The 16,151-nt window shown below is 42.4% G+C and overlaps 1 protein-coding gene across 4 annotated transcripts in view; it reads right to left on the bottom strand.

The window, feature by feature from the left end:
• ATP6V0A1 (ATPase H+ transporting V0 subunit a1) overlaps positions 1–14,674 on the bottom strand; it is a 49,532-nt gene extending 34,858 nt beyond the window's left edge. For all 4 annotated transcript variants that reach the window (XM_037033412.1, XM_037033411.1, XM_037033410.1 and 1 more), the window contains exons 1-5: positions 14,576–14,674; positions 12,555–12,716; positions 4,317–4,395; positions 3,030–3,127; positions 1,964–2,092 (exon numbers count right to left, since the gene is read on the bottom strand). In XM_037033412.1, coding sequence (XP_036889307.1) covers positions 1,964–2,092; positions 3,030–3,127; positions 4,317–4,395; positions 12,555–12,671 — 423 coding nt within the window. In that variant the 5' untranslated portion in view covers positions 12,672–12,716; positions 14,576–14,674. The remainder of the gene's footprint in view (positions 1–1,963; positions 2,093–3,029; positions 3,128–4,316; positions 4,396–12,554; positions 12,717–14,575) is intronic.
• Positions 14,675–16,151: the final 1,477 nt, after the last annotated feature.

Raw genomic sequence — 16,151 nt, forward strand, 5'->3', positions numbered from 1 at the left:
TGGTTCCTCTTATTTTATTTTTACTAATTTTTAAAAATTATAACAAAGTTTAAGTAACTATTTCTCTTAAGGTAGTCCATTTGTCGATCTTTATTTAGAATTTCTTGTGGAATGAACTAGACTAGGAAGCCTATTTCACTCAAACTCAGGAAGTTATGAAAGACCTTTTCATACTTCGCAGCAACATCTCAGCAGTAAACAAAGACAGTATCAAAAGGAAAAAAAGAGGAGGGGGGAGAATTAGGCCCCCAGTGATGCTAAAAATAGCCGGGCTTTGATCTCCAGGCCTGGTTTACACTGCATCTGGGGGCTGCAGCTGGAACAGATTTAGACAGGCTCACACCTGTGAGCACCTCAAGGCACGGAGTCTGGGACGTTTCCTGATATGACTAAGTGGTAACATTCCTTGAGCACAGGGACCTTGTCTTACTCATCTTCGGCCTCATCAAGAGTAGGCAGTCCTCAAATCCCCGGTGAATTAATGAGGGTGGATACAATGTAGGCAGTGAGCACACTGCTGAAACTCCAGATTGCTTGCTCATTAAAACCACGTGGTACAGTGGCCACGCCTGTTGCAAAAGACCTTGAAAGACTTGTAAAGAGTTAATCATACTGTCCCACGCCCTGCAATGTGCTGGTAATTTCGGACTGTGGAAAGGAGTTCCTATCCGTCTCAAAGTTCTCAACTCAGGGAGCAGGCTGAATATTCACACCAAGCCTCTCTGAATAAGTATTACCAGATTCTGATTCTTGGAAGGACCAGGCAATTCAGTTCATAAGACCTTCCCCCCTTTCCCTTCCCCCAGCAGATCTTTTTAATTAGTGTAGCTTCTCTAAGTGAACTCCTTCGTTATTGAGGAATGTGTCACATTTTTGGATCTCTCTGGCACTGTGGTTCTCAAACTAGCCTGCCCTGGGATCCTCTGGTGGAAGCGGACTGTTGAGCCGCGCCCTCAGGGTTCCTGATGGAAGTCTGGGGTGGGAGTGGGAATCTGCATTCTGATGCTGCTGGTTGGAAAAATACTGCCCTCGCCTAAGGACTACAGGGACTTGTCCCTTCCTCCAAAGACAGACACTGGAAGTAGAACTGAGAACACAGCGGCTGCTAAGACGGGCCCTCTATTTTTTTAAAAGTCTTGCCACATAGGCAAACATTGTTTTTGAGCAAAGGAACTAAAGAACTGTATGGGAAGGCACACGCTGAACGGTGACTAGAACAATCTGTGAAGTGTCTGATGATGGGTGGCAACGTCACTTGTAAAAAAAGAGAAGCACCCATATTCTGAGCCCTCAGGAAGAGCACGTCCCGGTTGAAAGCTAAGACTCCTTCCTTGGTTTAATTAGAAGAAGGAAGCCTGTCATCTGGCCACTTAGTCACCTGCATTTTTAACCCAGGAACTTATTAACATTTCTCCTGGATGGCAATGCAGTTGAGTTTATGTAAAAATCCAGGAATTCTACCAATATTTCCATATAGCATTAAGAAAACACAAATTAAAGTGTTACGTGCGCTATCTAAGGTAGTTAAAAGTGTGTCAAATACTGATGGGCAAACATAGAGAATAAAATGAAAATTTGATGACAAAAGGTTTGGAGATTACACTTTTGTTATCATATCACATATAATCAAAAGTTTCTTGTTGCTTCAATTTTAACCTTAAGCGTTTACTTACCTTAATATATAATGCAAAAATTTCAACTATGTTTATACAACTACTTTAGGATTCCTTTCCCTATCTGGAGATGAAAAATTACAAAAGATGAAAAAATATACGAAACTATGTCTGGCTGTGTACTGCATGAAAAATGGAACATAATCGGATATTCCTTCAACTGAAACAGGTTGTGATCATGGCACTGCTTTCAAACTAGCAAATTAAAATAATTATTGGAATAAAAATATGGCCCACTTATGCAGGTGTAGTATCAGCTGCTCAAATACTGAAATAAACAATAGTCTGACCTCATCAAAAAACTGCTGAGTTTTGCGAAGTATAAATTTTAATTCAGTCAGTTCCAGGAAGTTTCTCTTCAGAGCTTCCTGGTTTGTGTTGATTTCCTTCAGTTCATTTTCAATCTTCTCAAAATTAGCCTACAAAACACAAAAAGAAATCAAACTATTAACTCACACTAAGCTCAGTGTTTTTGCTCTGAAAGATATGAATTCATCTGTCCGACAAAATTCTTGCCGCCCTGATGGCGATCTTATATCTACCCTGCAAATATGTTTGTTCCCAGGGCAATTTTCATTATGAAAAATTTTGTTTAAAATCATCTTTGGTGATATATTCTATCATATATTTGGTTGCATTTCTCAGGGGACTTCAGATGGATAAAATAAATATTAAAATCTATTGGCTATTCACTTATTTAGCCTACGAGATTAATAAATTATTAGATAAACTGACATTAATACAATAAGGTTTCTTTTTTTAATTTTTTTATATTTTATTGATTATGCCATTACAGTTGTCCCATTTCCCCCCCTTCATTCCCCTCCACCCTGCACACCCCCTCCCCGCACATTCCCCTTCTTTAGTTCACGTCCATGTGTCACAAGGTCTTTAGATTCTATATTTCCCATACTATTCCTGCCCTCCCCCCTGTCTATTTTCTACCTACCGTCTATGCTACTTATTTTCTGTACTTTTCCCCCTTTTTCCTCCTCCCACTCCCCTGTTGCTAACCCTACATGTGATCTCCATTTCTATGGCTCCACTCCTGATCTAGCTATTTGCTTAGTTTGCTTTTTGTTTTAGGTGTGGTTGTTAATAACTGAGTTTGCTGTCCTTTCACTGTTCATAAGGTTTCAATAAGCCAATAAACATTTATTTAGGGGCACGTGGTACTGTTCAACACACTGTTCCATGCCATAAAAAAAGAGACTGCATTTTAATCCCATCCACGAGAAATTTGCAACCAACAGGCAATGCTGACCAGGATAACAAGAATCACTCTACTCTCCATCCCCTCGGCAATGTCTACATTTCAGCAGCAACAAGTTGTCTGGCTTCTCCAGAACTGTTTACCTCTAAGTCTATCATGTCCCGGGGGAAGGGCACCTCTGGATTTTCGCCAGTGTCCAGGATCGGAATATTAGCTTTTCTTATCTCTTTCTCGACAAATCCTAAAAAGGACAGAACCAAAACATTCATGTACAGCACGTGCCTGGAACTGCCAGTATTTGAGGAAATAATAATAAGATGCCAAACATGGCTAAAGAAGAACTTCGTTCTAAGAAAGATACTTTTACATAAAAGAAGCAGAACACGTACATCCTTGTTTTCTCTACATTCCTCTTCCTCCCGCCCAGCACCCTCTAAAGCACAGTTACTCCAAGAGGATTATCACACCCCTCCCCCCCGCCTTCTTCCCTCTCTGATCTTCAAACTGGCCCACACCTGCTGTAGCTGGGCACCCCGTGTGACTGTCACCCCAGAGCATGACTGTTCTGGCCACAGGTACTGCCGGCAAAGCAGAGCTACGGAAGAGCCAATTCCATAGCATATTTGAAAACTGACACGTGAGCAGACAGCTCCAGGTGAAAGGGCTGCGTCACATTTGAAAAAGAGTTGTCTGTCTGCTCAGACAAAACAAACAAAAGGCATGAGGCAGAATAAGACCCCCAAACACGAGAAAAATGTTGGCCACTACTGACATTTTATTTTAGGATGGGGAACAAATTTACCTGTTAGCTAATGGGGGGGCTGGCATAGTATAACAGCGAGATCTTGGGTTTTAGAGCCAGATGAGACAACCTGGATTCAAATACCGATTCCATCATGACCACTTACGTTATTGGTCCAAGTCACTTACCCTCTCTGATTTTTGGTTTCCTCATTTATTAAACGAGGTTAACACCCATCTTGGAGGAATGTTGTGGGAAATGGATGAAATAAGGTATATGGACACCCTAACTCTCAATTGGACCTTAATAACTGTTAGTTTCTTCCCTTATACATAAATAGCTCAGATTAAAAGGTGGCTGGGCTGACCTCTAAAATTGATGGTAGTCTGGGTTCCATTTCTCAGAATTCTATAATGTAGTTCTACTCTAAAACCCTTCCCACAAAAAAACAAAACAAAAAAACAGTATTTTTAGCTTACAGCCTTGTTACCTCGAACAAGGGTTCCATTAAGCACTACCTACCCCAAACACCACAGACTCTATCACATACTAGAAATGCATCTTAGCATCAGGACCACACGATTTTTCTTCCTTTCTGTTTCTCCTATACTATTTCCTTTCTTTATTTAGAGGGCTGGTGTCTCTAAGGTAAGACAAATGACTCATGATAGGCCCAAAGTGCACATACGAAGCTTTCGATCCATTTCTTCACATCTTCTAACTTCATTCACAAATTTGCGCTGGAAGACATTCACATCTGGATTTAACTGCAAAATAAGAACACAATGCCCAATATTCAAACATGGCATCTATGACCTCTGTTTCACAAGCAACACGTCCTGCAAGGTGAAAGCCAACCTTTGCGTCAACGAATGATGCAACCCACTGGTCCACCTTGGAGCCAGCTGCACTAACTAAAGTTAGAAACCCCTTCCTCACTGGCGCTACATGTGGGAATGGGGGCAAGTCAGACACGGCACAGAACGCTCTTCCCAGGCTCAGAGGCTCAGTCAGTGCCCTCCGCAACACACCACCACAGCTCTGGACCCCTAACACGACAGAAACTGCCCGGTTTCCCTCCGCTCCTTCTTCCCAATCAGAAAGAAACAGGAGGCACACTTCTCTCGTTCTTCTGTTCCAGAAGAACCACCTTCTAAGTGACGAGCTGGTTCACTCATATTCACACATCACAAGTAATTTTCACTTCTAAAAAAATTATTATCTTCATCTTCACCCAAAGATATGTTTATTGATTTTAGAGAGGAAGTGGGGTGGGGGAGAGAGAACGTGAAACATAAACATCAAGGTGAGAGAGAAACATCAATTGGTTGCCTCCCATAGGCGCCCTGACCAGGGACGGAACGTGCAACCCAGGCATGTGCCCTGACCGGGAATCGAACTGAGTGACTTACCACTTTGTGGAACAATGCCCAACCAACTGAGCCACACCGGTCAGGGCAGAAAGAACCAACATTCATTAGAACAATCCTTCCATCACAAAATTACAGGCCGTGTGTGTTTAAGGATTTATTAGTGAATGATTGTAATACTTCCCTATAAAAGAGCTTAATGATAGTAAGAAGAAATTAGTATTTAATAACAGATATATATGAAGCAACTTAAATAATTTATGAAATGATAGTGAAAATGCTTAAGATCAAACTTTGTAGGATGCAGCTAAAGTGGTGGGGAAAATTATAGCCTTAGTTTCATATAACAGAAAAGACTAAAAATCAATGGACTAAATGTTTAAATTCAAGATGTCAGAAAAAGGTAACAGGAAGTAGAAACAACAAAAAAGCAGAAATGAGGGAAAGTCCCAGAACAAAACAAAGCCCCAGATCAAAAGCTGGCCATTTTTTCTTAATATTTTATTTTTATTATAATTTTTCTTAACAGCTGGTTATTTGAAAAGACAAAATGGACAAAATGTTTATAAGACTGAGAGAAGGCAGAAATAACTATAAGAATAAACAAGGGCAACTATACATAGAAAAGACTTAAAAAATATAATACTAAAGTCAGCTTTATGCCAATGTCTCAGAAAATTTGTCATAAACTATTTTCTAGAAAAAATATAACTACTAAAACTTACTTTAAAAAAGACAGAATTAACCTATAATCTGAAAACTCCAGGCCTACAAGGTTTAAAGATAGATCCTATTAATCATTCAAAGACTAGATAAGTTCCAATCTTAGAATAATTAATCCGAAGAGGAGAAAAATGAAGAAACACTCCTCAACTAATACCTGAGATTGGCCTGTATAACCCTGGTATCAAATGAGGTAAGAATAGTTTGAGAAAGGGTCTTTATAGGCCAGTATCACTTATAAATCATTTAAAAATCCTCATAAAATATTAGAAAACTGAAACCTAAAATTTTTTTTGTAATATACACCTCATGACCAAGTTAAGTTTATCCTGGGCTTGCAAGCATGATTTTATGTTTTTAAAAAAACCTATACAAATGACTGATGAGCCTATGAGAAAACGCTCCCCATCATTAGCCATAAGGGCAATGCAAATCAAAACCAGTGAGATACTGTTTCATACCCACTGGGATGGCCGCGGGTTTCCTTTCATGGAAAACAGCAAGTGCTAATGAGGATGGAGGAAACTGGAACCCTCCTGCGTTGCTGGTGAGAACGTAAAACGGCGTGGCTGCCGTGGAAAGCCGTCGGGGGGCTCCTCGAAGAGCTGAACGCAGAATTAGCACGTGATCCAGCAAGTCCACTCCTAGGTGTACTCACGCATCCCAAAGAAGTGAACCCAGCACTCAAACACATGCTTGCACACAAGTATCTACAGCAGCATTACCCACACCAGCCAAAACAGTGGGATGCCCCAAGCGTGTTCACCAACCGCTGCAGGAGTAAATAACAGGTGGTGTATCCACACCAAGGGCGCTGAGACGTAAAAGGGAAGGACATAGTAACACATGCTTAACACATGCTATCACACGAATGAGCCCTGAAAACAATATGCTCAGGCAAAGCAGCCGGTCACAAGACTACATACTGGATGGTTCCATTTATATACAGGGTGGGGCAAACTAGGTTTACGGCTATTTGTATGGCAAATGATACATTAATAAATAATAACACAAGAATGAACTCTGTTTCTTGTACTCACAGCTGTAAGCCTCCTTTTGCCCCACCCGGTATAATGCCCAGAATAAGAAAACCCACAGAGAAAAGTAGATTAAGTGGTTGCCAAGGGCTGGGGGGAAGAGGGGAGACTGCTGATGGGTACAGGGCTTCTTTTGGGGGTGATGAAATGTTCTGCAACTGGACAGTTGCACAACCTTGTAAAGGCACTAAACACCACGGAATGGTACACTGCAGAAGGGTGACACTCTTGGTCTACCTCAGTTAAAAAGAACACGGGCAGTGGAACTGGATAATCCCGGGTGCTAATCTCTGTGTCCTTGTGGTGGTCATTTCCATCTACGCAACAGGCCCCCAATCTGTACAAGGAGAGCAGCAGTCTCCGCTAATTAAAAGTAGGCTCCGCTTTGCAGGGTTGTTGTGAGAAATGCCTGCATAATAGTGCAAAACGCTCAACATGACATCTACTGAAAATATGTTAATTGTCATTATGCCCCCGTCAGACAGTAAGGGACTGATGAGTAGGGGAGAGTACATCAAAGAGCAGGGGACATCAAAGAGCAGGAATAGCTGAGGGGACATAAAAGCTTTTGAACAAGTTGAGTAAGGCAACATGTCTTCTGAATTGTTTCTCTACGCCCTGAGTAATACCTTTTTTAAAAAAAGATTTTATTTATTTATCTTTAGAGAGGAAGGGAAGGAGAGAGGGAGAGAAATATCAATGTATGGTTGTCTCTCGTGAGTCCCCTGCTGGGAACTGGCCTGCAACCCAGGCATGTGCCCTGACTGGGAATCAAACCACGGTTGTTTGAGTGCTCAGTGGATTGAGCACAGGCCCGAGCTCAATCCACTGAGCTACACCAGCCAGGGCCAGAGCAATATCTTTTGCAGAGAAGATAGAAGATACCAACTACTTCTTATACTGAAATCAACCATTTTGGTATGTTGCTTATTTTTGTATTTAAAAAAGATACAAAAAGACAGTAAGTACAAATACATGTTACAACACAAATGAACCTTGAGAACATTATGCTGGTGAAAGAAGCAGTCACAAAAGTCACTTTGCATGACTCCGTTCACATGAAATGTCCAGAATAGGCAAATCTGCAGAAATGGGAAGTACATTAGTTGTTGCCGGGGGTCGTGGGGAGTAATTGTTAATGAGTACAGGGTTTCTCAAAGTAATGAAAATGTCCAAACAATGATTGTGGTGATGCATGAATATACTAACATTCTGTGAATACACTAAAAATCATTGAACTGTACACTTTAAAAGGACAAATTATATGGTATGTGAATCATGTCTCAGTAGAGCTATTAAAAATAGTAGAAAAACAATCTGGATATGTAACCCACCAGATTTCTAGGTTAAGGAGAAAAAACATGATAACCTCAGTAGATGAAAAGGCATTCAATGAAATTCTACAATCATTTGTAACAACTACTTCAGAAAATCAAAATTGAAAGGAATCTGCATAATCTAATAAACAGAATTTTCAAAAAAAATGTAAGAGTAAATATCTTAGTTAAATTGTGAAACATTAAAAAAAAATACCCTTTAAAGTCAGGAGCAAGACAAGAGTGCCATGTGACAGATACAGATACTTTGCCCTATTTCTTCAGTAACAAAAATTCCAATTTTGTTCAGCGTAGCAACCGCTCAATTGAAAACCCATATTTCCCAGAATCCCTTGCAGCTAGTATATGCCATAATCTTGGTGTCAATAAAAAATCAGGAAGTAGGATTTCTGGAAAAGTCTTTTTTCTCCCGATATAGGTACCTCCCCTTTCTCCTTGCACTTCCTTCAGTGAAACGCCTGGAGCCGTGGTGGTTATCTAAGGTACAAAAGCCAAATGTCCAAGGATGGTCAGAAGGACGGAGAGACAGAATTGATCTTAGGACACTGATGACAGTGTGGGGCTGGGCACCAAGTTACATGAGAATCGTACACCCCTGTCAGTCGGGGTTTCGGTTACACACCGCTAAATACAATCCTAACCAGCATGAGTGCGCTGTTCTTTAGCTTGTTACTGAAGGTCGCAGTGGGCCCAGGGAAATGAGGGAAAAGCAAGAAAAGGGCAAGGATCTGAAAGGAAGACACAGCTGGCTCGCCAAGAGCGCAGTAAGAAAGATGCTATCAAATGTGATAAAATATCAGCAACTGGTGAAGCTCCGTAGGAGCATTCGGGCTGGAGATTTTTCAAAATAAAATACTTAGGGAAAAAGTGGCAATCTGCAAAAAAGAAAATGAAACTTTTTGTATGACAAAATATACTATAAACAGAAGGAAAAGACAAGCGACAGCCCAGCACTTATCAGTAAAGGAGAGAAAAAAGTTCGCTTCCACAAGGTATGAAGAACTTTTACAAATCCTGTAAGTTAACAAGCAAAAGACAAGCAAACGCCACAGCAAACAGGCAGCTGATACGGACAGACACCCATGGCAAATGAAACCTATTATGGCCAACACACAGATAAAAAGATATCAAATGCACTAATCTAGAAAATGCAAAATAAAACAGTAAGATACCCCTTACCGCCATTGGGTTGGAAAATTTCTTTAAGTCTGAGCACAGTAGTGCTGACACAGTTGCGGGGGGACGCCATGAGAGTGTGATGAGACCCACATTCTGTGAAGTACACCTTGACAACACCTAACAGTTGGAGATGCGCAGTGCACGCAGCAATGCCCATCCTAGTTACATCCCTGGAGTGGCGGCAGGTCGGTGTGCTCCCTGCCATTTTCACAGTCACACTAAGACCTCATTTGCCTTTTTCATTCTCATTGTCTCATGAGTGTCCAGCGAAGTATTCCAGAGTCGAATGAATGATGCTTTCACCACAGACTGACTACAGAAGCCAATGAGACTCCAGCTTTCTTCTATTAATTCAGACACTAAAAGACTTTCAAAAATATAAAAGCAGCCCTGACCAGGTAGCATAGTTGGTTAGAGCATCGTCCTGATACACCAAGATTGCAGGTTCGATCCCTGGTCAGGGCACATACAAGAATCAACCAAATGAATGCATATACAAGTAGAGTAACAAACTGGTGCTTCTATTCACACTCAAATTAGTAAATAAAAATTTTAAAAAATGTAAAAGCAATACCACCCTTCTCATTGTTTTTTAAATATAGCTATTTTTTACAAATGTTATGATAACATAGAGTGAGTTTTTATTATAATTTTTAAATGATTTAATAAAGATTTTAAACATTTCTCGGTTTTAATTTCGAGTAATAACTCACATAAAAGCCCTTTAGGGGGTCTCTCTCTCTCTTTCTTTTTTTTTAATTAAAATATTTTATTTATTTTTAGAGAGGGGGAAGGGGGGAGAAAGAGAGGGAAAGAAACATCAATGTGTGGTTGCCTCTCATACATCCCCCAATGGGGACCTGGCCCACAACCCAGGCATGTGCCCTGACCGGGAATCGAACCAGCAACCCTTTGGTTCACAGGCTGGCGCTCAATCCCCTGAGCCGCACCAGCCAGAGCTCTCTCTTTTTTTTTTTTTTAAATGAGGTTAAAGAAGTCTTTAGACCAAAATGTTTGAGAACCACTACCCAGGAGGAACTATCTCAGATAGTTTCCCCAGGCAACATAGACAAGAATTTTCATTGCAACATTGTAATAGCAAAGAAGTGCAATCAATCTAAATGTTCATCAGAAGGGAATAATGATAAATTGTATATTCTTACAATAACTATATAGCAATTTAAATAAAAGAAGTAGCTGCAAGTATCAACATGGTCAAACCTGACAAATGTTAAGTTTAAAAAGTATCTGCTGAAGGATACATATAAAATTATACTATATATTACTTAGTGTTACATACATACAAGCAAAAGTAAAAAATACAAGCATATGGGAATGATAAAAGCAAAAGTCACTGTGGAAAGTTACCTCTGGGGAGAAGGGGGGAGAAAGGAATGGCAGGGGCCTTCAATTATATGGGGAATGTTTATCTCTTAAGGAGATAGAACAAATATAGTTATTCATTGTATTACTGCCTGTAATTTTTTGTATGACTGAAATACATCATAAGTAAAAGTTAAGACTGCTGAGTGGACAAAAAGGGTGTTAGACAGGGAGACAGTGTAGGACCAGGTGAAGGACTGCAAGTTAAGGGTGACATATTTGATTTAGGTTTCAAGTCTAGAAAACTGGACGAATATCAGAGCATGAGCTCAACTTCAGGAAGTCAGGAGGAAGAAACGGTTGGTGAAAAGGTAAGGGGCTGGGATTGAGATGTTCCAGCTTGAAAAGCAGGCATGACAACAATCCTAGGGAGTACGAATTCAGAGAAGGTGTTTGGGAGGTCAGGGCCAGAAATGTAGATTTGGGACTCACTGAATGAAGATGGAAAATTTGAGAACAGATGAGATCACCTGCCCTCCCCCCCCCACAAAAAAAACCACCCCCATGATAAATGAAGATGTGGGTGTGGAGGGAGAGCTTAGGGAACACTGACTCCGAGGGCAGGGGTGGAGGAGAAGAAAGAGGGGCTGGTGGAAGAAATCGAGAAGGTCTCAGGTAAGAGAAGGGATCGGATCCAGCAGAACACTCCGAAAGAGATGGTATAAAAAGGTTCAAGGAGAAAGAGGAATAAGACTATGTCAGTGGATTGTATCTGTGCAGTTTCAGCTCAGGCTGAGAACTTCCTGAAAGCCTGCTAGCACCAGGAAGCCAATATCGATGAATCTCACACTTTTCTGACAACTCCTCTTTCTTTTTCCCTTTTTTTCTAAACGTCATTGTTGTTCAAGTACAACTGTCTGCCTTTCCCTACCAATACAGCCCCCCAACCCCAGCTATCCCCACCTCCCTCCCCTGATTCCACCCCCTCTTGGTTTTGTCCATGTGTCTTTTATAGTTATTCCTGAAAACCCTTCACCCTTGACCAATCCTCTTCTCACCCATTCATTCCAGCAAATACCGACTGAATATCTTCTCTGTGGGCACTAAGGATAAGACATTGAACGTCTCTGTCTTCATGGCACTTAGATCATAGTAGGGGAAGGAGACTTTAATCAACATCCAAGGAGACTTGGACGAATGTAGAATCACGTCTATAATGAATGCTGTCAATGAGAGGTACATGAGCTTTGAGATGGTCTAATGGAGAACTGTTTCCATTCTCCTTCCAGCAGCATCTATCAGGTTGTAAGCCCCACAGGGCGTACTTCTTTGTACTCTCAGACTGTCCAGTTCCTTTTGATGTCTTCTCCAACTTCCCAGCACAACACTTCAGAATAACAGGTAGTCAGTATATATTTACGTCTGTACGATACATCTGTAACTGGGTGTTTCAGATTTTGTAGTAAATACATCAGAGTGCAGGGAAGAGCGATGAAGAAATCTCAATACCCTGCTATGGCTGTTAAGGACTCCCCAAAACAAGTGCAAGCTTTGAACAGGTTAGTTTGGTGTCCGTCACCTGCATTCTAAGCAATTACCTGGAGAATGCTTAGGATTATTCTCAAAGAGGGAAACAGTAAAAACGTAAAAAAGATCGGCACACAATATTCTCAGCTCCAGAAAGACAACTCAAAAAACTGTACCAAAAACAAGGGGGGTGGGTGTAGAAACAGGAGGGAGATGGGGAGGGCTGGGGTGGGGTGGGGTGGGAATAAAAGGCAAAAGACTGTACTTGAATATCAATTAAAACAAACAAAAAACACTGTACTAATAGTAAGCTGTGCTATAATGTTATTTTTTTTGCAAATAAAAAGCAAAACATTCATCATAAGACGACTGGCCATAACAAGAAAAATACAGTTCAGTGGTAATCCAGGAGCAACCCACAACTACTTACATCACGAAACTGAACCTTTCCAAGTTCTCCTAGTTCACTGACGCAACAATAAGCAGCTTCTGACTGTAGAAAAAGCTGAGCCAGCGTCATCTCCTCACTCCGGAAAAGCTCCCCCATGGTGCCAGATAGTACATCAACTGAGTACCTGGATTTCTGTCCAACCTGAGGCAAAAAGAAAAATTACATGGCTTTGGGAAGTACTAAGAGGGCTAAGAGCAAACAACAGCCCGGGAAGTCTTTTTTGTTTTGCATGTCATGTATTCTTGCTCATGCTGACAGGTCTTTAACAACTGTTTTGACATCCTGCTTAGAAAGATGGAAAGGAGAAATTGCTGAGGCTGTTACCGAAACCTCTTCCACAGAAGGCCTGATGAAAAGTTACTTCCTTTGCAGTCAACATCAGGATCAAATGACAATATTTTGGGACATCTCAATACATAAGAATGTATCCAGATTAAAAACAGGAACTGGGAACCCCAAACAGCTTTTTAATACCCTGGACACAGTATTATGAAGCAGGGACATTCGCACTGCTCTGTGTTGTCTTCCACTTGGGTCAGGAAACAGAATTGCTCACTTTCTACCCTCTGCTGTCCATTCCTAACAGCCCAAGTCCCATCATTACCCTAAAGCTATGGCTACCTTAAAGAGCTTAGCCTTCCAAATTCCCCAGAAAGCACCATTTTCTCACTAAAGAATCTAAATACATAATGATTATCTCAGAAAAAAACAAATAAAAAGGAACCAGCTTGCATAGTATGCTCAATTTCAAGTCAAGCATAACAGGAATACACTGGTAATGACAAAGCAGTTTTATCAAACCCCTGAGAATAAGCTTTTGACCTTTGAAGCTTTGTTTCTTATCACCACCTTCAAGGTTAATTATATTGTCCCATCTGTTAAAGATTCTCATATATGAGCCAATAAAGGTTTCGTTTTAGGGCTGTCTGATTGCTGCCAGGTAAGAAAGACAATTTGCGCTATCAGTGGTCCTGAAACTGCAATTATTTATTCTCAGTCAGCTATTGGGAGGCAAGGACTGTACCCTCTAAACTCAGCAAAACGTACAGTATTTTTAGTATCATGAGCACATCCATAATGATAGGTGAAGCTGGCATCAAAGGGAGAATTACTCTTCGGGAAGGCTGGGAGACATTTTGAGAAATTTGAATGACAAAACCTTTGTGCATTTGATGTTCAAGGCAACAGAACAACACACTCAGATATAAGCAAGGATTTCAAGAGATTATGTAGCTTGACTTCATGACTGTTTATATCTGAATCATCCAAATCAGCTGCTACCAGTCCCCAACACATATCGCCCCCCAACGATGCGATAGATTCCACAATCTCTGAACACACAAAATTACGCCTGATCAGCGTAGTTCAGAGGCTGCCAGTAATGACAGCCCACAATGAGTTGCCTCCCTCCTGTTTTTTAACGATTACGAATCTCCCTAGAACATCTCTCCGACTGGAGCCAAACAGAAAACCACAGGCCAAAGCGATTAGGGGATGGGGGGTGGGGGCTGTCACCAAATGAAATAAGAAAAAACAGTAATTCTGCACGAGATGAATGCAAATAACGCGTCTCCGCGCACGACCTGTCACCCAATCCTCACCACCTAACCAGGTATTTAGATTCACCTGCTTCATTTCCTGTCTACCTGGTGAGCCCAGGCACACCTACCTCCTTAAGTAGGGACTAAAAGGGGAAAACCCTCAAGTTGGGACCTCCTTTAAGAAGCCCCCCCCCAAATTCTTCGGACATACCAATAACCTTCAGTTCCTCCGCATACCCCTTAAATGGGGGAAGGGATCAGGGCCTCTGAAGGGGAGTGAACCTTCAATTCTTCTGTCCACAAGAGGAGTGTCCACCCAAAGAGGGGTGAACCCATATTTCCTTTCAGAGACCTCAGATCCCTGCCAATTCCTTTGACAAGCGAGGGGGCTGCCAGGAGGATTTCCTGTGCCCCTCGGAGGCCGTTTCCTGCCCCGCTGTACCTACAGCCCCCGCTCACCTCCAGCCGCCAGCGGGGCCACTACCAAGGCAGACAGTCGCGGTAGACCGCGCCCGCAGTCTCCCCAGCTCCTGGCTGCAGCGCCTGGACGTGCGTGCGTCAGCAAGGCCCCGCCCCCACGCCGCCGCCGGACCCGCCCCTAAGATAACCTCACTGAAGTCGACCAATAGTGTGCGGCCTCTGTCAGCTGCGGCAGTGGGTTTACGCCATCTTGTCGGCCCTGCCGGGGCTCCGGGCCTGGGTGGACAGGTGGGTGGGGCCGGGGGTGCACGTACTCCGGAGCTTGGGTGTCCGAGCCCTTAAGCATCTCTTTTCCCCAACGCTTATCCTCCAGGCGAGGCTGTCTGCCCTCTTTATTTTCTTATCCAGAGAACCAGTTCACGACTGTTTCTCCTCGAGGGAAGTGGCCTGAAGGAAGGGGAGAAATCATTTCTACGGAAAGACCTGAGAGCCGGAGGGGAGCTGGGAAGCGCCCCCAGCACTCCCACGCACTTTCCCCTTTAGTTTGCCGAGCAGAAAACGTGAGCCCTAGAGTGCGGAGCGACTTGCGAAATGTACGAGGGCCTGCAGCGGAGCCCTGAACAGGGGCTCCACGCTTAACTACGGAAAACTCCCCTTTGAAAAGGTACTTGGTTTAGTCCCTCCGGCAGCTGGACGACAGGGTCTGTTTTTCCTCAGTTGACAACGTGGAGGGGGGGCGGAATCCCTAAGACCCTGCTTTGTATCTCGTTTGGTTGATGCCTGCGAGCCCGTTTGACCACATCAGGTTTCTAGTCCTCAAAAGCTTTAAAAGAATAACTTGTTCTGTTTAAACACACACACACACACACACACACACACACACAAAAGTGTTGCCAACCCGTTTTTATAAAAACGACGTTCTCGACTATTGATTTTGATTCCTTTTTCTTGACCTTTTGAAGGGGAGTAGGGATCCCAGGTCGTTGGTAATAAATCGAATCCGGAAAAACTCGGAAAACCGGTTATTCCGTCGCCGTGGGTGGTGGAACCCTGTTGAGATTCAAAGTGTAATGAGGAAGACATTTCACATAAAAACCTGGTGCTGATAAGTTTGTCTCCCCGACAGTGACGTCATCGATCCTGCTTTACCAGCTCAAACGAAATGGGGAAGGGCAGAAAGACACGTTTTATTTGATTTCTCTAGTTCACATTGAGAGTGAAAATAGAATTGAACTGCGTTACGATTTAGCGGAGAAGCAGCACCTTGGAGAGCCCCAGATCCTCCCGTGCACTGGTGAACTTAAACGTGCTCTCTTGCTCTCTCAACTTTCCCAGCAAGGTAGAGTCCCACATTTGAAAGCCTGTCAAGTCTTAGAAACCTTAGGCAATGACGCTCATTTCTCTTCTCTGAGCCTTTAAAAACAAAAAACAAAAACCATTTTTTTAAACTTCAGAGTCAGCTGCATGCCAACCACCAATTTTTCATACTTGACCTTTAAGACACCCGTTCATCTGGACTCAGCTTAATTCCCTTGAACTTTTTTTCCCCCCATGGCTTTCTTGAAAGTGTACCCTCCTGAGCTGCTTTTCTGTCTCCTTTCATCTCCTGCCCTCG

This window comes from Sturnira hondurensis, unplaced genomic scaffold (genome assembly GCF_014824575.4).
Source record: "Sturnira hondurensis isolate 20B ecotype Veracruz unplaced genomic scaffold, ASM1482457v3 Scaffold0021632, whole genome shotgun sequence".
Classification (NCBI taxonomy): domain Eukaryota; kingdom Metazoa; phylum Chordata; class Mammalia; order Chiroptera; family Phyllostomidae; genus Sturnira; species Sturnira hondurensis.